Source organism: Jaculus jaculus, chromosome 6 (assembly GCF_020740685.1).
Source record: "Jaculus jaculus isolate mJacJac1 chromosome 6, mJacJac1.mat.Y.cur, whole genome shotgun sequence".
NCBI lineage: Eukaryota > Metazoa > Chordata > Mammalia > Rodentia > Dipodidae > Jaculus > Jaculus jaculus.
In genome coordinates this window covers 94,430,776-94,456,060 of record NC_059107.1, presented here as the reverse complement: position 1 = coordinate 94,456,060, position 25,285 = coordinate 94,430,776, and the positions used below count along the sequence as shown (strand labels likewise).

General features: G+C 44.7%; 1 protein-coding gene across 4 annotated transcripts in view; it reads right to left on the bottom strand.

Moving 5' to 3' along the window:
* Scn8a (sodium voltage-gated channel alpha subunit 8) overlaps positions 1-25,285 on the bottom strand; it is a 210,483-nt gene that overhangs the window by 111,363 nt on the left and 73,835 nt on the right. For all 4 annotated transcript variants that reach the window (XM_045151776.1, XM_045151775.1, XM_045151778.1 and 1 more), the window contains exon 2: positions 21,889-22,218. In XM_045151776.1, coding sequence (XP_045007711.1) covers positions 21,889-22,164 — 276 coding nt within the window. In that variant the 5' untranslated portion in view covers positions 22,165-22,218. The remainder of the gene's footprint in view (positions 1-21,888; positions 22,219-25,285) is intronic.

Here is a 25,285-nt window from a genome sequence, read left to right as displayed (position 1 = left end):
TGACAAGCAGTGCTGTAAGCAAATGCCTTTGACCACTACCCCACCCTGCCAAGTAATTCTGTGTTGACAGGAGACAGAACATGGCCGAGGGCGCAGGCGCTTCCATGCTGCTGAGACACCAGGCCTACCAGAGCAGGAGTCCCTAAGGAGATGAAACCAGTGGAAAATTCACAGAGCGAGTGGCCAAGTGCAAGTCATTTTAAGTAGTTTTTCTTATTGCTTCAATTTAGAATGCTGTATTTATAATTTTAAAAAAATGTAAGATAAAGTTTCATTCTATTACCCAATGATACTTTGCTGCCAGTTTTTTATATCCTTCCAGAATTTTTCTTTATAAATATTAGCATCTATCCTTAAAAAGTCTCTCCCTCAAATGAGATCACACTATAAATACTCTTCTGCACCATGCATTAAAAAAAATGAACCCCCACAAAGAAAAGCCCAGGACCAGATGGTTTCACTAATGAATTCTACCAAATGTTAAAGAATTAATGCAGGCTTCTAAAAAATAGAAGAGAAATTTCCAGCTCATTCTGTAAAGTCAGTATTACCCTGATACAAAACCAGATAATGACATCACAGGAAAAGAAAACTCCAGGCTGACTTATGAATATGGTCACTGAAGGCCTCAACAAAAATGCTAGCAATCAAGACCAGCAACATATATTGGCTTGTGTATCCTGACCAAGGGAGATACATCCCAGGAGTGCAAAGATGGCCTAGCATATGAAAATCAACCAATGATAAACAAGTAAAAGAAGTTTCCTTAGCCTAATAAAGACCATTTGTGAGAAATTCATAGCTTATTTCTTTCTCTTTTTCCTTTCTCCCCTTTCGGGCACAAACCAATCTCACATTTCCTCACACAGTTCCAACACAGTGCTCAGTCTATGCACTCTCAATGAACAGTTATTGGTAGATTTTTGTTTTTGTGTTTTTGAGGTAGGGTCGTGCTCTAGCCAAGGCTGACCTGGAGTTCACAATGTAGTCTCAGGCTGGCCTCAAACTCACAGCAATTCTCCTATCTCTGCCTTCTAAGAGCTGGAGTTAAAGGCATGTGCCACCATGTCCGACTTATTGGCAGATTAAAAAAAAAAAAAACAACAACTGTCACATTGCTGGTAGAAATTACCCAACTTGAGAGTAGCTTGTGGGAAAAAGAGGTTTACTTTGGCTTACGGGCTCGAGGGGAAGCTCCACGATGGCAGGGGAAAATGATGGCATGAGCAGAGGGTGGACATCACCCCCTGGCCCACATAAGGTGGACAATAGGAACAGGAGAGTGTACCAAACAATAGCAAGGGGAAATTGGCTATAATATCCATAAACCTGCCCCCAACAATACACTGCCTCCAGGAGGCTTTAATTTCCAATTGCCATCAGCTGGGGAACCTAGCATCCAGAACACCTAAGTTTATGGGAGATACCTGAATCAAACTGCCACAAACTCCTTTCTTGTTAATCTTCTATTTTATCCTTTCCTAGTGTGCCAGGGCCAGTCTCTTCTGAGCGAAAAGGTGGTGCTGGCGTGAAGCACTAAACATTCAGGTAATGACCACTTGTGCCACCCTGTGTTTGGTAGTACACTGCAGTAACACTCTCCCTACACTGGAGAGCCAGTTCTGCAGGGGTCCACTGAAGAAAAAGCTGAACCCTAAAAGCAAAAGGAACTAGACTATCTGTGGTTAGCATGAAACAGGTCAAGGGCAGAGCTGTGACTTTTCCATTTCTTGGCTTCCTGAAGAAATAAACAGGTCACAACATTCCCTCTTTCCGAAGTACTTGGACCCCTCTGTGTTTCTATAGCAACTCCTTCTGTGAAAATGCCAGATCTTTCAAACAACCTTCTCATTCAATCTCATACTATTCTTGTGAAGTACGGATGAAGGAGAGATTAGTAGCTTGTATGCGTTTACAAAAGCTCAGGGGAGGGATACCAGCTATAAAAGTCATGTGACAAAGAGCGGTATATTATGCCAAGATTGGAGCCTCTTTATGATTTTTACTGTGCTAGTTTGGTGGCAATTTTCATGACGACATGGTAGACAATGAAGCTGGTGAGGGAGGGGGAGGTGGGATCAAGTCTCTGGAGAATGGGAAATTTAAGCCTCTGGGTATAATACATAAAGTAGCTAAGCAACAATGAGAAGACCACTGACCCATGCCCCAGGACCTAAAAACCAGCAAGCTAAGCCTTGATTAAATTGCCAAAAGACAAGCAATAGGATTTTAAAATGCAACTTACTTTCTTCACCTTTCATTTCTCTTATTTTAGTGTGCTCCTGATGGAAATACAGGGCTGGTGGTGCATGAATGGTATTTCCTACGATAGAATTGGTGTCTACAGACAGAAGGTACTCAACAAATGTGTGTGGACTGGTTAATGAACAAATGCTTATTATCTGAGGGGAGAGAAGATGAAAAAGGAAAAGAGAAATCAGGAAGATTAAGCATTTATATTTTAGATGAAAAAGTAGTTAGGATTTAGGGTTTTGGGGTTGTTTTTTGTTTGTTTTTTGGGTTTTCTTTTTCGGTATTGTTTTCAAGACAGGGTCTCTAACGCAGGCGGACCTGGAACTCACTTGTAGCTCCAGGTAGGCCCCTTTCTCACAGCGATCCTCCTATCTCAACCTCTTGAGTGCTGGAGTTAAAGGCGTGCACCACCATGCCCGACCTGGTAGTTAGGATTCTGAATTACTATGATGAAGAACTGACAAGCAGAAGAGTGCAGATCCTGAAGGAAACTAGGTACCTGTGGTGAATTAAAACACACACACACACACACACACACACACACACACACACGCACACACACACAATGGTTTGGCAAATACAGAAGCTAATTATTAGGAACATTATGTATGAAGTACAAGTTTCATAATATAATGTTGCATACAGAGTAAAAATCACCTATGATAACCTTTTTCCAAATGTTTTTTTTTTTCTGTGTGTTTATGTGTGTACATGTGCAAGCATGCATATGTGTGCGTATGTGTGGAGATCAGAGGTTGATATTGGGTATCTTCCTCAATCACTCTCCTTATTTCATTTATTTAATTTTTGGTTTTCTGAGGTAGGGTCTTGCTCTAGCTCAGGCTGACCTGAAATTCACTATGTAGTTTCAGAGTGGCCTCAAACTCACAGTGATCCTCCTACCTCTGTCTCCTGAGTGCTGGGATTAAAGGCGTGTTCCACCATGACCAGCATCACCTTATTTTTTTAAAAAAATATTTTATTTGTTTATTTATTTGAAAGAGAGGGAGAGAGACACATACACAGTACACAATGCACACACATACACAACACAACACACACACACACACAGAATGTGTGCGCCAGGGCTTCTAGCCACTGCAAATGAACATGTACCATCCTGTGCATCTGGTTTACATGGGTCCTGGGGAAATCAAACCTGAGTCCTTAGGCTTCACAGGCAAATGTCTTAAGCCATCTCTGCAGCCCCATTCTCCTTATTTTTTGAGAGAAGGTCTCTCACTGAGTCTGGAGCTTACTGATTTGTGTAGACCAGCTAGTCAGCAAGGCCCTGGGATCCTCCAGTGTGTGCCCCCAGGGGTCTGGGATTACAGATGCCACACTCAGTTTTTATATGGGTGGTAGGAATCCAAACTCAAGTTCTCATGCTTGCACTTTTACCAACCGGGCCATCTTCCCAGCCCCCCTTTTCTAAATTATATCCTTTATCTTCCTCACATCTAAAACCAGATCTTTTCTCTGGTCAGAAGCAATCATCTAGTCCAGACTAAACTTGAAATGAAAGCACATCCTCTACATTTTTAGTAGCAAGTTAACTATAATTTACTTTCTCATTAAATAATTATATTTACCAATAATTTACATGCAAGATTTCATAAACATGCCTTTTGCTTAAAGCAAGATGGTGTTTGAAACAACACCAGTACTTGAAGCTTAGAAATTGCCCCACGAACCCTGCTGTCTGAGGGTCTTACGTGAGAAGCAGAAACACCCAGTGCTGGCAAGCTTTGTCTGCAAATGCGCAGGTGGTAAGTGCTCAGGCTATGCAGGGTGTACGGTCTCTGAGGCAACAGACCAACTTTGCCACTGTGGGGCACAGAAGCTCCTGACAACATATAAACAAACAAGAGTGGCTGTGTTCTGACAGAATTTCATGCAGTTTTCACACATCCAACTATTCAGGAATATAAAAACCATACTTAGCTTGTGGGCCACACAAAAACAGATGGCAGGGCTGATCGGGTCCATGGCACATGTTAGTACCAGCTTCTGACTAAGGCCAGACTGGTTGTGCAGGAATCATCTGAGCAACTCTTTACAAACCACAGATTCCTAACTCCCCCCTCCAGAGCCTCTGGTTAAGTGAGTACACACAAGAATCCAGGACGTCTGTCCCACCAGGTTCTGGGAGCCAGCAGGTCATCTCCCAGCTGAGGCCCTGAAATGTCTGCGGCCTTCTCCACTTACCCCTTCCCAGCTGAGTGGTCAGGTGAGCCACTGCATCCCCCCTGGATCTCACTTTCCTCATCAAAACCTGAGGGACAAGGCTGTCTGTTGGGTGTGGCCAGGTCCATTCTAGCCTTCTTATCTATAATGCTACAATTTAGAAGGTCACAGGGCATCCACAGTGAAGTTCAAGGAAGTAAAGCAGTCTTGAGGAGCAAGCCTATTCCTAGCTACCTTTTCCCATTATAGCTGGCAGCACTCTCCCAAGCTAGTTATCTTGCCCTTTCTGTTCTGTCAAGACCAAAGACATCAATGTTTAATATTAGTGTTCGAGAACCTCACTTGCATCAGCAGGGGGCAGCAAGGAGTAGTCTCCTGACAACTGCATCATCTTCCAGGGTGAAGAACGGTACACACAGGAGAAACACTGGCTAGTGTTACACTTTGAGAATGAAATGCTCCCTGAAGACGCGGGTTTTGAAGGCTTGGTGCCCAATGCAGGCAGTATAAAGAAATTGGACTTTGGGGAAGTGACTGAATCATGAGGGTTCTGACCTACTTAATGCATTGATCCACTGACTACAGTTATACTTTGACAGTATTACTGGGAGGTGGTGGAAACTTGGAGGTGTGGTCTAGCTGGAGGAAGTAGCTTCCTGAAGGTGGAAGGGTCTGTCTTGTCCCCTCTACTTGACTCCTGGCTGCCATGAGGTGAGTAGCTTTCCTTCACTGGGCATGACATTCCGCTTCACCACAGGCCTGCAGGCAACACAGCCAGCTGACAGTGGACTGAACGCTCTGAAGCCATGAGCCAAAATAAACATCTCCTCCCTTAAGGTGCTTCTCTCAGGTATTTGTCACAGTGATGGATCAATGACTAACACATAGGTAAGACCCATGAAACCGTGACTTTAAAATTACATACGACTTAAGAGATGGCTTAGCCATTAAGGTGATGGTCTACAAAGCCTAAGGACCCATATGTTTGACACCCCAGATCCCATGTAAACCAGGTGCACAAGGTGGTGTACTGTTCTGGAGTTTGATTACAGTGGCTGGAGGCCCTGGCACTCCAATTCTCTGTCATGCGTGCTCTCATACTCTCTCATTAAAAAAAAAAAACAAAACAAACAAACAAAACTTAAAATTTAAACCATCCAAATGGCTATTTAATTAAACTTTCACTGTTAGTGTTAAACTGTGAGGTCCAAAAGAGGAAGTTTGTCTCTAGCTCAACAGTGTGTTCCAACACCAGATCCTCCCAAACCCACATACGGCAGGAAAGGACAACAAGCTTCCGACTTTCATGAGAATACTTCTTAAGGAACAATCACTTGGTGCCCATAAAATCCAATAGTATTTTACTTAATCTGTCTTAAATTAGATCATTGCGGAGCAAATGAGTTAAAAGGAAATTGAAATTGGACTGTGGTTTACTGCCCAAGGGGGAAGATCCGTTTATAACAACAGCTAGTGAATACACTTGAGCACAAAGCCCATTAAGAGCAGGGGAACAGCTCTTAACAAATTATGGCATGGAGTATTAATAAATGTGTCATGCCGGAATCCAATGAGCCTTCTAAAAAGCATAGGCTTTTCATTTCTAAGTAGCAATGTGGGGCTTGGAACACATGACTTAGGAAGCATTGCTACTGTTAATTCAAGATGAACTGTCTGCTCTGTGGAGTCCACATGGATCACCATGCACAGGCAGGTACTAAGCACATTCATGTACAAACCGACCAATCGAAGCACACTGCAAACACACACAGCACTACATGTGGCCCACTTATTGTTAGCATGTTCTCACCCCTATCGCCAAGATGAGTAACTTTAAAAAACAGAGGGTACATAAACGTGAAAAGGATGCTATATGGAAGAGCACTCACTCCATGCACAGTGAAGACTGACACAGAAAAGTGAGCTTCTGAAAGAACTGCCCGTCATCCAGTCTCTGGTGAGCTCTGGGACACGGGACTTAGGAGGGTGGTTCTCCAGTCCACTAGGTTCTCTGCCTTCTGAGAGGTTATCATCTCAGCAAAGGTAGCCGGCAGGCATCTGATGACCTTCCTGCTTTAGGAACACCTGGGGGCCTGGAAATCTGGCCAACCTGTGAGAGGGCAGTTGAGAGCTAAAACCCTTTGATTTTTATCTAGATATAACTGGTACTCGTACTCACAATGTCTCCAGAACCTAGACCCTAGATCTTAACTATGTTGATTTCTAGCATTACTTGATCCTTCTCCTTCCCCGCCCCCCCCAAGGTATGGTCTCATTTTAGCCCTGGCTAGCCTCGAACTCACAGTGATCCTCCTACCTCTGTCTCCTGAGTGCTGGCCTGGACCCTCTTCTTTTCAGCTGACTTCTGTGACCACAAAGTCTCATATGCATGAACCTGTTACGTATACCTGACTCTCTCAGCTCTACTGTGATGGTTGGTCTTCACTGTCAACTTGACAGGGTTTACAATCACTGTGGAAACACATGAGGTGTCTACAAGTGCATTTCCAGAAAGTTTTTTTTCGAATGTACATGTGTGTGTCATGTGCTTATGGATGCATGCATTTTATGCACGTGTGTGTACATGTGTAGAGAGGCCAGAGGCCAACACTGCATCTCTCTCTTATGGTTCTCTACCTTATTGTTTGAATCAGCATCTCTCAATGAATCTAGGGCTCACCAATTCAGACAGATAAGCCACCCAACTAGTCCCAGGGATCCCCCATCCTGTCCCCTAACACTGGCATCACAGGCGCGGATCACCGTGGCTGGTATTTTTACATAGGAATTGGGGACCCACACTCAGATCCTCATGCCTGGGTGGCCAGTGTTTGAGCAACTAAGCACTCTCTCCCCAGCCCTCCAGAAAAGCTTAGCTGAGGGAAGACCCACCCTGAGTAAGAGGGCCACCATCCCATGGCGGGGAGCCTGAACTGAGAATGTCACTGAAGGAGTCCTCTGCTCAAAAACAGTCACCCGCGGCAGCAGCAACAAAGGCCTCCAGAGGTCCCTGCCACTGTACGACAAGGGGGTCAGGCTACTTCTCATGCAGGCAGCAGAACATGCAACGCCGCCCGCATGGGGTCACAGGCATAAAAGATGCACGAGCGAGGGGGTCGTGTAGGCTGGTGCCGAGGTTCCGGAAAGTCACTGAGGCCAGACAATATGTGGCAAGGTAAGGTCAGAGTCCTACAAGGCAGCCCTGAGAAACCACTGCATGGAGCTGGGAAAGTGAAGCCTAGGTTGCAATGGAGCCCACAGTATGCTGGAGATGCTAGGATGGGACAGGCACCAAGGGAAGCCGCAGGTACCGCTGGAGTCAGCGCAAGAAAAAGGCTACGTGTGCCGCAGCGCAGGACTGGAGGGGCAGCTGCTCAGCGTCAGTGAAGCTCACACGATCCTGCCACGAGCCCCAGATACTGGCTACGCAGCGTCGGGCTTCGGTACTTGCCCCACTGAGTTTCCGTCTTGAGTTAGCCCAGTCTTTGTGTGCTTTATGCCCGTCCTCCCTTTTGGAATGAGGATGCTTATTCTGCGCCACTGCATAGTATGTAACCTACAGTTTGATTTTTTAATTTTTTTGTGTTCATTTTTTATTTATTTGAGAGCGACAGACACAGGGAGAAAGACAGATAGAGGGAGAGAGAGAGAATGGGCGCGCCAGGGCTTCCAGCCTCTGCAAACGAACTCCAGACACGTGCGCCCCCTTGTGCATCTGGCTAACGTGGGACCTGGGGAACCGAGCCTCGAACCGGGGTCCTTAGGCTTCACGGGCAAGCGCTTAACCGCTAAGCCATCTCTCCAGCCCACCTACAGTTTGATTTTTATAGAGCCTTACAGTTAAGTCTTGAGTCTTGAGTCTTTGGACTTTTCCCCCCTTGTGTTTCTCAAGAAAGGGTTTCACTCTAGCCCAGGCTGACCTGGAATTCACGGTGGAGTCTCAGGGTGGCCTGAAACTTATGGTGATCCTCCTACCTCTGCCTCCCGAGTGCTGGAATTAAAGACGTGCGCCACCATGCCTGGTTCTTTGGACTTTTTTTAAAATGGTATTGGGAACTTTTAGATGTGAACTCAATGCATTTTGCCCTGTGAGACGAAAATGAGACTTTAGGGGCCAGGATAGACCATGATGATTCAAAGTGATGTGTCTGTGTGTCATACTGACAAGAACAGACTGGTGGTGGCTAGTCTTCTTGGTCAGTTTGATTGGATTTAGAAGCACCATGGAATCACATTTTCTGGTTGTGCCTCTAGTGTGTTTCCAGGAAAGTTTAAGGCCCACTTTGAACATGGGTGGCACTGCCGCATGGGCTGGGGTTTTGGCCTGAATGACAAGCAGACAGCAGGCAGAGCAGCAGTGTGCGTCTCTTCCTGCTTCTTGACTGCAGACGCACTGCGACCGGCCACCTCCGGCTGCTACTGCCGCACGCCTTGCCTGCCATAAGACTGTGTCCCTTAAGTCACTGAGCAAAATAAGCCCCTCCTTCCCTGCGCTGCCTCTTGTCACATACTTGGTCACAGCGACGGGCATGCTACTTTCCTCCTCTAACTGTGGTTGTCCACCAATCAACAGCAATTCAGTGTCCATTTCTGAGAAACCATGTAAACAGCCAATACAGCAACACAGCAGGCAATACACAATGTGCTTACGAGGCTTTCTTTTCTTAGGTGGTAGGCAGATGACCTCCACCCGCAATCCCAGCACTTAGAAGGCTAAGGTGGAAGGGTTGTGATTTGAGGCCAGCCTAGGCTACATAACAAGACACTCCAAAAAAAAAAAAAGTTTCCTTGTTTTGAAAAAGGAAAATATAAGGAAGAATCCAAATAGATTCTATCCAAGGCCATGAAGACATTTGGAAATAAATGAGTTGTGAAGTGAAAGTGACAATACTATGTGGAAAGTCTTAATGTCCTTTTTTGTTTTGTTTTAAAATTTGTATTTATTTTATTATTTATTTATTTGAGAGAAAGAGGCAGAGAGAGAGACAGACAGACAGACAGAGAGACAGACAAGAGACAGAATGGGTTCACCAGGGCCTCCAGCCACTGCAAACGGACTCCAGACGTGTGCACCCTCTTGTGCATCTGGCTTACTTGGGTCCTGGGTAATTGAGCCAGGGTCCTTTAGGTTTGCAGGTAAACAATTGCTAAGCCATCCCTAAAGCCCATTGATGTCTTTCTTGACAATATGAGTCTGCTGGGTCCCTCTAGTGAAATCATAATATAGATTATACAGTCCTGGTGCCCAGGAAGGCATCAGCAAAGCCATCACAGACACTGCTAGAATTCCTGTGTACGACAACCCAGATGCTCTTAGAGATACTGAGCTCACTCAGGGCATAAGGACTCAGATAGTACTTTTGTCCATGTTTGTGTTTCTGTTTGAAATATATGCCTTTTTAAAACTCTCACCTTCCAAGTCTCTATTCCACTATGTTGGGAACTGAGCAGATCTCCAAATGCCATATTTTAAGAAACACGATAGTAACTGATAACTTTATGAGCCTATTTGGATAAATAACAACATCCAATGTCTATTAAGCATTAACTATATGTCAGGTACCTATAGTAACTGTCTCATCACAAACACCCAGTTCTCCCTGATAGATGAGGAAACTGAGGCAGTCAGATTAAATAACTTGCCTAAGATCACAAAGCTAGTGAATTGGGAAACTCAGTTAAAATGACACAGTCCCATTCCGAAGCCTATATTTGCACTTGTAACTCACTTGCCATCTGCAGCCGGGACATCTCCAAAGCTTGAGGAGAGCACGTGTGAGGAGAGCCCCAGAGGAGCGGCAGCAAAGTTATACGGTCTGGATTCCCTGCTCCCCGGCAGAGCTGTTCTCGCCACGCCGGGCCATCTGGTCCAACCCCTGAGTCAGTGAAGGAATCTTGTCTACTCAAGTCCCAGTAATGTTCACTAAGCGCAAACACACTGCACGTGCCTCCGTGAGCACAGCAGGTGCTCATGGACGCTTTCCGCGGCTGGCTGGCTGAAGGCGATGCTAGCACCACATCTGTCCAAGCTCCTCGATACCCAAGCTGCTTCCACACACACCTCCTTGTTTGCTTTGACCTCACAACCCCATGCCCTCCAACCCACATGTGGACAGCAGACACGTTCCCTGCCCACACCCTGCACCTGCTTCGCTGCTGAGCGGTGCTGTGCCGCTCCCGGGAAGGGCGGCTCTTGCTCACCGCCTTGCATTTTAAATTTGCCCTCTGGCCCCATTCCTCATCAACCTCGGAAGGTGTAAAGACCACAGATGCTCAAGTGGACAGCAAATGCAGGCTTCTTATGAAAAGCATGGTAAAAATCTAGAATGGATTCTCGCCCTCCTCTCTCAGAAGCAGAACAGAGGCCATGGATCGGGGTTCAAGGCCCAGCTCGGTTGCTACTAGAGCTCATAATATTTTTTTAAATTTTTAAAATTTATTTGAAAGCAACAGACAGAGAGAGAGAGAGAGAGAGAGAGAGATGGAGAGAATGGGCACGCCAGGGCCTCCAGCCACTGCAAACTCCAGACGTGTGTGTCACCTTGTGCATCTGGCTAACGTGGGTCCTGGGTAATCAAGCCTCGAACTGGGGTCCTTAGGCTTCACAGGCAAGCGCTTAACCACTAAGCCATCTCTCCAGCCCAGAGCTCATAATATTAAGCAACATCATTCAGGTTGTGAAGGCTCAGTTTTCTTTCTGATAAAAGTAGAAGTAATAATTGAGAGCACTCATTGTATCACCTTGTGAAGATACGTAAAAAGACACTAAAAGTCCTTAACACAGTGGCTGGCATAGAATAAGCACTCTTCAGTGTGACTTATCACAGTCCACTCCACTGCCATCTCTGCTCTTCGGCTGCACACACAGTAGGCAGCTGTTAGCAGCTCTTAGGGCTGACTTCCATGTCACCTAGACTCTATGCACTGGGCACAGGCCCGCAGAGCACCTTGCATAAGCTAGACCTGGAGTACAGAGGATCTGGGAGGCCCTGTAAGACTGCACTGGCTCAAATGGGTGCCAGAGGGCATTTCAGACCTGGGCAACCCTGAAACAGGGAGAAGACGAGACCTGTTAATTATATAGCCTGGCATTCAACCTACCTCTCCAGGGCTCTCACCAAGCCACCACACTCTGTGCTCTAGTTACAACAAAACCCAAGTCCCTTTCCTGTCTCTCAGTCTCTGTACACAGTCTTCATACCCAATTACTCTTTTACCTCTTCTCTTACAGAAGTATTTTTAAAACATATATACATTTAATTTTTACTTATTTAAGAGAAATAGGCAGAGAGAGGGACAGAAAGAGAGAGAGAATAGGTGCACCAGGGCATCCAGCCACTGCAGATGAACTCCAGACACATGTGCCACCTTATGCATCAGGCTTATGTAGGTCCTGGGGAACCAAACCCGGGTCCTTTAGCCTTGCAGGCAAGTACCTTAACTGCTAAGCTATCTCTCCAGATCATACAGGGTAATTTTAAAAGCCATACTTTAATGCTGTAAGGTCCAGCTCAAATACCACTTCTTTTTTGAAGGCAACCCCGTTCAGCTTTCTCAAATAGAATGATCCTTTCATCCAGTGTACCCACGGATAACACCTGTATTCAACTTGTACAAAAGTAGTGAACAGAGGGCTGGAGAGATGGCTTAGCGGTTAAGCGCTTGCCTGTGAAGCCTAAGGACCCCAGTTCGAGGCTCGGTTCCCCAGGTCCCACGTTAGCCAGATGCACAAGGGGGCGCACGCGTCTGGAGTTCGTTTGCAGAGGCTGGAAGCCCTGGCGCGCCCATTCTCTCTCTCTCCCTCTATCTGTCTTTCTCTCTGTGTCTGTCGCTCTCAAATAAATAATAAAAATAAAAAAATTTAAAAAAAAGTAGTGAACAGAGAATGCTGTCATATATGTTACTGTCATACACGTTACATGCTGGTGTCTCTCGCTGGACATAGAGATCAGCTTCCATTTATTCTTTCTCAGCTTAGCAAGCACATTGTATGTTATGAGGCCCATCTGGCACAAGATACACAGTTTATACTTACTTATTACATGTATCACTGGATCTTTTAGACATAAAGAAATGGTACAGCTAAAATCAATTAACTTCTAAATGTATCAGTCTTTTGTTAGGTGCCCCGCTGAAACAATAAGGTTACCTTACCTACCCTTAGTTCATCCTCCTGTAAAAATTCACTACTTTAAATTAAAAAAAAAATTGTGTGAGTGTGTGTGCTCACGCATGCATGCATGCACACGTACATAGGGGTCTTTCGCTGCTGCAAACAAATACCCATTTGGCTTTAGTGGGCTGGCAGGGTTTTCAAGCAAGTGCCTTTAACCACTGAGATATCTCCCCAGCCCCAAATTTACTAATTTTAGCTTGAAAAATCTTCTCACTTTCTCTAAACCTTGGATAGCATGGTGAAAGTATGGTATGGAAAAAAACAAACCAGCCACTTCACTAAATTCCTATTGCAAAAGGACTGCTCTAACAATGAGGTAGAAACCCAGACAAAGTACCTTTATGCAGAGCACAGTGCCCAGGCAGCAGGCCATGTGAGAAAGACCGCAAAGGCGAAAGGGACAGGTCCCTGGGAAAGAAGGCTGGCCCCTACATAGCAGCTGAAGAAACTTGATCAGTTAAGTTAATCTTTCTGAGCCCTGGCTTTCATTGTTTTTAAATTTGTTTATTTGTGCTATCTGTATAGGTGTGCAGGGTCTGTTGCTGCTTTAAATGAATGGCCAGCCAGCTTCACATGGGTGCTGAGGAATTAAACCCAGGCCAACAGGCTTTGCAAGTAAGTGCCTTTAATCACTGAGCCATATCCCAAGCCCCTTTTTTTCTTACGTTAAAAATCGTGTATCACACTGACATCCTCCTGTAATATTGGTGATCCCTGGAGATTGCAGAAAATTAGGGAGTCAATGATATCTAGAATTTTGATAGTGTTATTAATTAGGATAGCAGATAAAAGAAGGTAAGAGAGGAAAAATGAGTCCCATTTTGAACGTGCTGGGCTACCTGTGGGAAATGCAGACAGACATGTCTAGGCAGGTGCTAAGAAGCAGAGGAGCAGCCCAGGATGGAGACACAGAGCCAGAGCTTGGTATTGAGGCAGAGGTGACATCACTCAGAGTGAGTGCCAAACGACAGGAACACCAGCCAAGGACAGAATCCTGGGGAATAGCAACACTGAAGGGAAAGGTGAAGGAATGAAAAAGAAAGAAAAGGGAAAAAAAAAATCCTGAGATACAATTTAGGCGAAGGAATCACTGGTGTTAAAACCAGCAGAATTTTGTACTCCTAACTTAGGGTTTACAGAGACTTGAGGCTCTTCTCTGGAGAAAATGCTGCCTTTATATGTAGGCTCATGCTACAATAAAATGCACTGGACTCCTGTGTGTGAAGACAGACTACTGGCAAACGGGCCGCAGCTACATCCCTAGACACAGAGACCCAGAGTATCTGCAGCGTGGGACATTTTAAAGGTTGTAACTTAATACTTGCTAAAGACCTATTAAAAACAACAAATTTGAGAAAACACATAGCCTTTGATTCCTCCTGACTCTCCAGGTTTTGTTGGTGCTGTGGATCATTTTAGACCAGCTCAAATCTTTAGAGAGCACCCAGACCAAAACTAGACCCCACTGACTCCATTAGCATGTGGACTGTTGTATGTAGGAAGAAAACTCAGTATGTAGTGATTGTTTTAAACATTCCTATGATCTATCTTTTTAACAAAAACTAAGTTATAAGAGTACACGTGGCATGAAACAAAGCTAGGACACATAGAAAACAACTATCACACGATACACATATGATTGAATGCTTTACTCCTTCCTTCATTAATCACTGAATCTTGTTAATTTGTCTCTGAACTCTTTTTTTGGGGGGGGGGATTGCTGAAGTTTGAATATGGAGCCTTGTGCATGCTAGGCATGTATTATATCACTGGATTATATCCTCACTCCCTGTACTAACTCTTGAATTTAGCCATTCCTCTTAATTTCCACTTTACTCACTGTAATTTAGACCCTCGTTACTTCACAGCTAGTCTCTCAGTTCTTGCTATCGTTTCCTGGGTCCATCTATTTACCACCCTAAATATGCCCATCATTCATTCACCCACCTCCCTGAGAATGGACCTCTCACTGCCTCACAAGCAGTTGCCTGATTGTGCTAAGTGAAGTACCACTTTGCTTTCCTATGCTGTTGGGAATTTTTAATAATAAAATAAACCAAAAATTTTAAATATGTAGTTTTTACCAAAACATAAAGGAATATCTAGGCTTGCTGTGCAAAAGCAAGCAAGGGAACAAATGATTAGCAACACTTCAAAACACAGCTGATGGACACAAATCTTTCCTTAACTTAAGTGCCCAGACAAACTTCCTCTGGGTCTGCATACCTGTTGAAAATATGTACAAGTGGATTTGGCAAGGAATTTCTGCCAGAAGCTCATGGAACTGTGTGTGTAAGGGGGAGGGGGCTGGAAGAGGCCTTCACCTGAAGAAGCTGATGGCTCTGTCATTAGAGAGGTAAGCAGAAAATGATAAGGACTGTGGGTACAGAAGTACCCTCCACACCTAAGCTGAAACTATCTTCTTTGTCTCCCATGGGGGGCTGAAGATGTGAATGGATTATAAAAGCTCAGAAGGCAGAGGTCTCAGTTCTGGCCTTGGAGCATCAAGTTAGGCCATAAGGAAGCAGAGACCTCTGAGGTGGGCTTAGACAAATGGGTAGAATTCCAAAGACCAAGCACATTCCAAGAGGAAGAGATGAAGAATACCAGTGGGGAAACACTAAGGAAACAGAAGTTGTCACACCTCAAGCACAACATGTAAGAGGCAAAGGTGTGATATGCAGCTAGAAAGTCGGAGACACAGGTCCACTCTATAATGCCTATACTGAGGTCAAAAAACAGAGACACAAAGATGTTAATAGCAAACAAGAGACAAAGCTGGGGCTAAAACCAAGGTTTTATATTCCAAGGTCTCACTCTAGCCCAGGCTGACCTGGAACTCACTCTGTAGGTCCAAGCTGGCCTTGGACTCACAGTGACCCTCTTATCTCTGCCTCCCAAGTGCTGGCACTAAAGGCAAGCACCACTACACACTACCATTCTGGAAGGCTGGGATGGGCTGTGGTGGGTGGGAGACAATTTTTCTGTTTTTTTTTTCTTAATATTTTATTCATTTATTTATTTTGAAGGAAAGAAAGAGACACGGGGGGGGGGGGGAGGAAGATAGAGAATATGCACACCAGGGCCTCTAGCCACTGAAAACAAACTCCAGACACATGTGCCACCTTCTGCATCTGGTTTATATGGACACTGGGAAATCAAACCTGGGTCCTAAGGCTTCACAGGCAAATGCCTTAACCGCTAAGCCATCTCTCTAGTCCAGCCTTCCTGTTTTTGTTAAATATGTGTGTGTGTGCATGTTTGTGAGTGTGCATGCACACGTGTGCAAATGCACATGGAGACCAGAGGACAACCTCTGGTGTCATGTCTTTTGGAGATGGTCTCTCATTGGTCTAGAGTTCGCCCATTAGGCTAGACTGGCTAGTCAATGAGCCCCAGGGTTCTTCCTGTCTGTTTTCCCAGGGGAGGGAGTATAGACATGAGCCACCCTGGCTTGCCATTTGGCACAAGTATTGGAGTTCAATCTCAGGTCCTCGTGCTTATGTGGCAAGCCCTATACTGACTGAGGCATCTCTCCAGCCCCTACGTTCTTCCTTTAAAAAGTGAAAGCAGCTGGGCATGGTGGCACATGCCTTTAATCCCAGCACTCGGGAGGCAGAGGGATCACCATGAGTTCGAGGCCACATTGAGACTCCACAGTGAATTCTAGGTCAGCCTGGGCTAGAGTGAGACCCTACCTCAAAACAAACAAACAAACAAAAAACAAAAGTGAAAGCAGACCCTTTCAACTGTTTGATATGAATAATTAAATTTAAAGAATTTAAGCTGGGCGTGGTGACGCACGCCTTTAATCACAGCACTCAGGAGGCTGAGGTAGGAGGACTGCCGTGAGTTCGAGGCCACCCTGTGACTACGTAGTGAGTTCCAGGTCAGCCTGAGTTACAGTGAGACCCTACCTTGAAAAACCAAAAAAAAAAAAAAAAAAAGATTTAAGTGTTAATTGGCTCAGCAGTTAAGGTGCTTGCCTGCAAAGCCTAATGACGCAGGGTTTAATTCCTTGGTACTTGTGTAAAGCCAGATGCACAAAGTAGCATATGTATCTGGAGTTTATTTTCAGTGGCTAAGGCCCTGTAGCACCCATTCTCATCCATTCTCTCTTTCTTTCTCTCTCTTCTTGCAAATAAATAAATAGCCAAAGAAAAAAAATTTTTTTTTTTAAAAAGTCTCAACACCACATGTCCAGATAAAGAACTGCAGAGGTGTTGATAATTGTTAGGGGCTTTTGCCTATGTGGCAGGTGGCACAGAGGCTTATGTAATAAGGCCAAGTCTCTGGGCTGCTGAAGGAACAACTGAGCAAACTGATCAAATAAATAAGACACATAGAAGGCAGAAAAAAAAGAACCATGTTGAAATGCATGGAGAGTTAGAAGCCAAAGTTCTAGTGCAGGCTCTTTCACTACCAGCAGCACTGGCTTTGACAAGTACTAACCTCATACAACTAGTAACACAAGGAAGCTGAACTAAGGACGTCTCGGGCCTCCAAATTATAATTGCCTGTGACTTTAAGTGTAATAAAAGGAATAACTGAATAGTTGAAGGTAAGCTGAACTTCTGGAAGCTATATGTAAAATTTTAATGCAAGTGGAATGTGCGGTATTAAAAGACACATAAATCCTGTAATCTTGATATTTATTTGTAGGCATTTCCTCTAACAGGGCACATTTATTAGACACAAAGCTGCATTAATCATTAGTAGTAAGAAATGAGAAAAGGGGGAAGGTCTGGAGGACGCAGTAATTGGTGGAGTGCTTGCCTAGCATACAGGAAGCCCTGGGCTTGATGTCTATCACACATCAACTGGGCATTGTAGCACATGCCTGTAACCCCAGCAGTCAAGAGATGGAGGCGGAGGCATGAGAAAGTCACGGTCATCACTGGCGACATGATTGAGTTTGAGGCCATCTGGTATATGTATGAAACCTGTTCTCAAAACAGAACTGAGAAAGAAATGGGGCAAGGGGCAGGAACCAAGTAGGAAGGTATCTTTCAACTCAATCCATCGACTTTCTCACTGCCTACTTAAGACAATTACTAGAAATATATACATAACCACTTGAAGTTTAGCAAGTGAGTATTAATCATTAGAGAGTATTTTTGTAGCAAAAGCAGATTCATTAAATAGTAATGACAGTTGTTCATTTGATTCATTAGAAAAAGGAAGGAGGGAAAAAGTGAATTGAGGACTGACAGTGATAAAACCTAAGTTTCCCCAGAAAAGCCTGGTGTGTGATGAACACGTGCGATCTCAGCACTCAGGAAGCTGAGGATCCAGAGTCCAAGGCCAGCCAGGGCTTAAGAAACAATTTAAGGCCAGACCGGACCTTGTCTCAGGAAAACTAAACAAATAAAACAAAAAACAAAAACAAAAAAAAGATTCCATAGTATGAAAGAAGGGGAAACAAATAACAATGAAAATTTCAACAGATTTAAGAAAAGAGCAGGAAGAAAAGCAAGAGCAAGTTGATTTCAAATGTGTGACATGTAAAGAGACCAAAGGACACTGCCGTCACTGCCAGCGCTACTGGAAGATGTAACACAAGCTGAAGAACAGGTACAAGGCCAGAAGTTTCACCAAGTACCTTTCCGTGTGTGTGTGTGTGTGTGTGTGTGTGTGTGTGTGTGTGTGTGAAGTGAGACAGAGAGAGAGAGAGAACTGGAGCGCCAGGGCCTTGAGCCACTGTAATTGAATTCCAGATGCATGCACCACCTGGTGCACATGCGCAACTTTGCATATGCATCACCTTGTGCAACTGGCTTATGTGGGATCTGGAAAGTCAAACATGGGTCTTTAAACTTCACAGGCAAGCATGTTAACTGCTAAGCCATCTCTCCAGCCCCAATTTTAAAATATTTTATTTATTTGAGAGAGGGGAGACAGATAAGAAAGAGAATTACCTATTTTAAAAATCAGGTCAAAATATTTAAATGCTCTTCAAATTTACTTATTTATATCAAAGAGTTGAAAAATAAGAAAGCCAAAGCAAGGAGGCATTAGAACAGTGAACTATGAGACAAGAGAACAGAGGTCTGGGGCAACTCAGGGGACAATTCAGGTTATTTGCAGGATGTGCTGAGAAAAACAGGCTAAAACCCAATAAGACCCTCACAAATAGGATGCCAAACAGTACCATGCTGAATCAAACAATACTTGAAAGTGTGATATACATCTTTCAGAGCCCTAGGTCTCTTGAGAGTATGAAATTTGGGCTGAAGAGATGGCCATTAAGGTGCTTCCCTGCAAAGCTGAAGGACCCTGGTTCGATTCCCCAGGACCCACGTAAGCTAGATGCACAAGGTGGCGCATGCGTCTTCAGTTCGTGTGCAGTGGCTGAAGGCCCTGGCATGCCTCTTCTTTCTCTCTCCCTCTCTTTCTTTCTTTCTCTCTGTGCCTCTTTCTCTCTCTCAAATAAATAAATATATTTTTTAAAAAGAGAGTATGAAATGTAGAGTTTTGCTAATAGGGAACTGGTTCTCTTGCCCCCTAAAAATGGAGAGGAAAGGAAATGAAAAGTTTCTCTAAGAGTCACAATGATGACCAGTCAGAAGTGTGAGGAAAAGATAAATGACTCCACTGTATCATTAACTAGAGCAAAAAGATTATATTTTGCCAAGAATTAGTCAAGGCAGAGCCTGAAGAACAAATAAAAAGGAATGTCCTCTTAAAGTCATTTCCACCCTTATGATTTTCTGATTTGTGGGTTAATTCCCAGTGTGTTTCCTTGCAGAGTAAGCCCTGTTAATTTAGCCTGTGCAAGGCCTAGTTTGTAAGAAGTATTAGTAATGCCAATCAGGATTTCTAATAAACTGAGCAATCACATTATTTTTAATCAAATGAAAATTCCTCTTTTAAAAGTACAATGAACACCTCTGAACTGTTAAAAATGCTCTTACCATGGTTTGTTTGCTTACTTTATTATAACCATTAAGCTATACATTTATATTTTATAAACTTTTCTGCATGATGACATATTTAAAACAATTAAAGACCACCAAAAACATAGTTAAAGTTATCCTTTCTAGGAACAACTGTCTCTTGTAATGAGACCAAAGGCTAGAAGCAGACTGTGTCACATCACAAGAAGCCGGTCTCCTGGTCTGCAAAGGGGAACATCAACAACAACCTGACTTATCTAAGGAACGACATCATCAGGGGCAGGGACCCACTCCTTCTGAAGACTCTTCGTTGCAAGCCTGGCCACTGAAACCTGGAGCACTGGAAACAAAGAGGTTAGCAACAGGGAAGGGAAGGGTCCCAAGGAAAAGGAACACAAGGAAAACTGGCCTCTGGAAACTACTATATAGTCTTCATATCTTAAGTTAAGTTGAAGAAACTGAAATTTAACTTGCATAGTTTAGGTCCCCAGAGAAATAAAGTGACATGTAAAAGCCATGAATTTCCTTTGTGAAGTTTGTGCTTCTCTTTCTTTACTTTTCCCCTATAAAATATCTGTGGCAGGCTTGGTTAATACATATATTAAAAAAAAATAAGGGCTGGAGAGATTGCTCAGTGATTAAGGTACTTGCTTGCAAAGCCTGGATTTGATTTCCCAGTACCCATATAAATCCAGAGGCACAAAGTGCCACAAGTGTCTGGAGTTTGTAGTAGCAAGAGGCCCGGTCACAACCATTCTCTCTGTCTCTCTCCTTCTTTCTATGTTTGCAAATAAATAAGGGTTTTAAAAATATTTTATTTATTCATTCAAAAGAGACAGAGAGAGAGAGAATGAGATTGAGTGTGCCAGGGCCTCTAGCCACTGGAAATGAACTCCAGACACATGTTCCACCTTGTGCATCTGTCTTATGTGGGTTCTGGGGAATCGAACCTGGGCCCTTTGGCTTTGCAGGCAAGCACCTTATCTGCTAAGCCGTCCCTCCAGCCCAATAAATATTTTGTTTAAAAATGTGTAGCCCAGGCTGTCCTTGAACTCCTGATCCTTCTACCTCCGCCTCTTCAGCAATTTCCTGCTGGCATGCACCACCACAATCAGCTCTTTTTTTAAAGATTAAAAATAAAAATATAAACAATAACTTTAGTAAGTCATAATAGAGCCAGGATCTCTTACTCCCAACCTACTACTGTCTTTCATATCATCTCGTGCTTTGTTCCCTAAACTTGGAAGACTTTGACTCCTGATTCCACCTTTCCCTACTATGTAGCTGTAATGAGCTGCAACAAGAGTGCACATGCCTGTTTTATGTACGATGCCTTTTCTGCTTTTGTCATCCTGAACTAAAAACGCCTCCATTGCTATAGCTAGGTCTCATTATCAAGCCAAAGAAGCTAGCATTTTTTTTTTCAAAGCTGGTTAACAGGCAATTTAGTTAAGGGTAGTCTGTTAACAAAGAGAGGTTAGTAAAACTTTATGCTTGTACATATATCATTACACAAAGCCATTTCTTCCAAGATCTGGGCAACCCTGTTGCTCTAAGTCTTTGTGTGGCATCTACTGAATGAGGAGGCTGCCCCCTAAAACTGTGTCTGGTGTCAGTCCTCAGAATTCAGCGAGGAATTACCTTGCTAGTCAATCAGTCCAATAGGCTTTGCTTCTCCACTTGTTGCCTTGTTTCATAAGATAATCATGAATGAGAAAGAAGCCTACAGTGGGAAGTTTGAACCCTTGGCCAAATAAAGACTGGCCTTTTACCTGTGTTGTCTACAGGAATAACACAATTGACTTTGCTGCAAAAAGCCATGCAGTTGTTTGTGCAACAAGACAAAAGACCTGGGGGTTTCCTCCTTGTCCCAGGGTACTTTGCTCTGCTCCTGTCCCAAAGGCAATGTTCCAATGATACAAGGGGGGCTGTGCAAGGGAAATGGAAACCAACGGTCTCCTACTGATACTGTAACCGAACACCTTCATATTTAAAGACAGAACTTTAACTGTGTTAGTGAGATTCCACAGGGCGAGAGTATCTTCTCTGAATAATAAATAGCCTTACTTCATTTATGCTCGCTCTTCCTTCCTTCCTTCCCCCAACCCAATCCTAGGAGCCTCACACAGGCTAGGCAAGAACACTACCAACTCAGTGGCCCGGAGCCAAAGCCGGAGTCGCTATTTTGAACAGAGTTGACAAGTAGGACGAGCCGTAAGGGACCACCCTGGGCAGTAACTATGTGGAAGAACGATGCCAGTGAAGCAGACCTGAAGCACAGGCTAGCTACGTCTGCCCACCGTGAGACACAGCTCTCTCCCCCTCGCCCGCGGGCTGCAGGGAAGGGCAGCTGCAGCTGCACCTCTTCCAACTCACTTTCTGCGTCAAATAGTATGGGTCAAAGTCCTCCAGGGGAACGGCGACCAGGCCTTGTGGGATGTCCCCGTAGATGAAGGGCAGACTCTTCCCCGCTTCCAAGTCACTGTTCGGCTTGGGCTTGCTGTCCTCATCATCTTCCCTGTGGCTGCCATCGGCCTTTGGTGGTTTCTTGAGCTTGCTCTCAGCAATGCGCCTCTCGATGTTCGCCAGTGACTCAGGGGTGAAAGGCTTGAAACTATCAGGGCCTGGTGGTGCGAGCAGCCGCGCTGCCATCTTCTCATCCTGCAGCAGCTTCGTTAGTTATGCTGCGTCCAGGACAGGTCAGCTCTGGAGGAACGAAGCACAGACAGCATTAATCAATCACTGCTCTAAAAAGAGGCCACGTTCAAGGACCTCACTCAACCTTTAGTCACCTTTGCAACAGTTTCTATGTGACATGGTTCTCTTCTTCAGAAGACCTGTGAGCTGAATGGGTTGGTTGCCCTTCCTAACACCCCTCGGGGATGGTCAGCTCTGGGAATGGAAAGGTAGGGCTCCCCTGAATCGTTCGTGCTTATTTACAGAAATCAACTCACCCTTTGGAACCACATACAAACTAACAAGACGTGCTCTGCATCCTCCAGGAGACCTGTTCTAACTACTAAGGTCCATTTAGCCTTCCCCAGGGGTTCGAATGTCAGCTCTGCGGCTTTGTGTGCTCAAGTAACCTTCCTCGCCTGGATCGCCACTCCCTGAAGAAATTGTCTTCCTCTAAGGGCAATGCAAGGGTAAACTGTCCCTCTTCTCAAATTTCACTTTCTAAACATAAAATTAACCCTTCAAAAGTTTTTGCAGGTACAAAATATTGACAAAGCAGCTTCCATCAGCTTTTGTCCTTCCATTTCAAGGTATTTAAGTTCATGGAGTTGTGCAAAGTCTGTTAGGTACAGAAGTCCAGAATGTCACGCTCCTTGCGGTCACTGCTCAGCAGGGAGAAAAGGCGCGTGGAGGAACCATGAACTTCCTCAGAGGCGCCAGCGCTGCAGCAGGGCGGGCCCTCGAGGACAGGCTCGCAGGGGCGCCCCGGGGTGCAAACGCAGCAACTCCCACTCCCTCCTGGAAAGAAAATTGCAGAGAAGCCCTCATACAAGCCAGGGTGTGAATGGCCATGTCTACTTCGTTTTCTAAAGGTCCTGGGTTATTTCCATACAGGCCTGAAATGGAAGGACCGGAATGATGAGAGCCACAGTGTGTATGCATGCATCTAATTTTTTAAAAAAATATTTTAATTATTTATTTTTTTCATTTGAAAGGGAGAAAGAAGCAGATATATAGAGAGAATGGGCATGCCAGGGCCTCTAGCCACTTTAAATGAACTCCAGACACATGCACCACTTTGTGCATCTGGCTATGGCTAGGTACTGGGGAATCAAACCTGGGCTGGGTCCTCTGGCTTAGTAGGCAAGCACCTTAACCACTGAACCATCTCTCCAGCCCTACCTATCTAATTTATATGTGTATGAGTGTGCATGTAGAGGTCTGAGGACAATTTCCAGGTATCTGTGCTCTTCCTTTTCTGAGACCCAGCCTCTTGCTGGCACACTGGGATCACAGACACATGTGTCACTTTGCATTGGGCTTTATGTGGGTGCTGGGGCTGGCAAGCATTGCAAACAAGTGCCTCTGTTTGCTGAGCCATCTCCCCAACCCCAATACGTTCTTTTAAAAATATCTTAAAATATATTTTATTTATTTATTACAGAAAGAGGGAGAGAGAGAGAGAATGGATGCACCAGAGCCTCTGGCCACTGCAAATGAACTCCAGATGCATGTACTACCTTATGCACTTGGCTTTACACGGGTACTGGGGAATTGAACCTGGGTCCTTTGGCTTTGCAGGCAAGCAACTTAACCACTGAGCAATCTTTCCAGCCTGTTTCTTTTCTTTTTTAAAAAATTTTTATTTTAAGCTGGGCGTGGTGGCGCACGCCTTTAATCCCAGCACCCGGGAGGCAGAGGTAGGAGGATCACCATGAGTTCAAGGCCACCCTGAGACTACATAGTTAATTCCAGGTCAGCCTGGACCAGAGTGAGACCCTACCTCGAAAAACTAAAAAAAAAAAAAAAAAAAAAAAAAAAAAAATTTATTTTATTTGAAAGCAACAGACAGAGAGAGAGAAAGAGGGAGAGAGAGAGAGAATGAGAGAGAGAGAGAGAGAGAGGGAATGGGCGCACCAGGGCCTTCAGCCACTAGAAAAACTCCAGACACATGTGCCCCCTTGTGCATATGGCTAACATGGGTCCTGGGGAATTGAGCCTTGAACCGGGGTCCTTAGGCTTCACAGGCAAGTGCTTAACTGCTAAGCCATCTCTCCAGCCCTCTTTTTTTTTAAAGGCTGAAGATTGCTCTTTTTCCTACTACTTAGCCCTCAGGGTCTACTTCAAGGCAAGTAACCATGTAACTTGAGGCTCCTCAAGAGAATGGTCATAAAGTAAATTCTAAGCAGCAGGAGTACAGTCCCTGAGGGCTCCTTCCATAAATCCACCTGCTCAGGCTCTGCACCCTCCACTTTCAAGGTGACTGCTGGGTGATGCGTCGCAGCCTGGAGTGTCTGCTGCCAGGTGGCCCACTGCTGACAGTGCCAGGTGGAGGAGGCAGAGCCACACGCTTCTCCTGCACTACACCAGGGAGTTTCCCGCTGCACCAAAAACCACAGGTCTACAGACAGGGAAGGGGCCAGAGAAATCATTTCTTTGTAAGAAGCAAAGGACTCACAGACACAAGACACTGTACAGGTCTAGGCCCATCCACTGTGCAAATGAGGAAACTAGAAACCTTACAGACTAGACAGTACCAAAGTCACAGAGCCAGGACAAAAATCACAACCAAACTGCTCTGACATCTCAACTCACAGTTCTTTTATTACAAAAAAAAAAAAAAAAAAAAAATCAGTTACCCTATCCTATCCTGTCCTATCCTATTGTGAGAGTTTATATACTGACTGTAATTTGACAAGACTGAGAATCACCTAGGAAACAAGCCTGTGGGCTTGTCTGTGAGAGATTATTTTAATTAACCGAGGTAAGAAACCCACCTTAACTGTGGGTGTCATTCCACGGCCTGGGGTCCTAGAATGGATAAAAAGAAGAAAGCTAGCTGAACAGAGACATTCACCTCTCCCTTCTTCCTGACGACGGATGCGGCGTGACAGCTGCTCCTTGCTCCCGCCTTCCCTGCCATGGTGGTCTGTAATCCTGAACTGCAGGCCGAAAGAACGTTCCCTCCTTCAACTGCTTTTGTCAGGTATTTCTGGTCTCCCTCTAGTCCCTAACAGGAGTACTCTGGCTCATTAAGCAAACTGCTCAGAAGTGCTATGGCTTTTACTAACCCAAGACCTTATTTACAGAGTCTCTC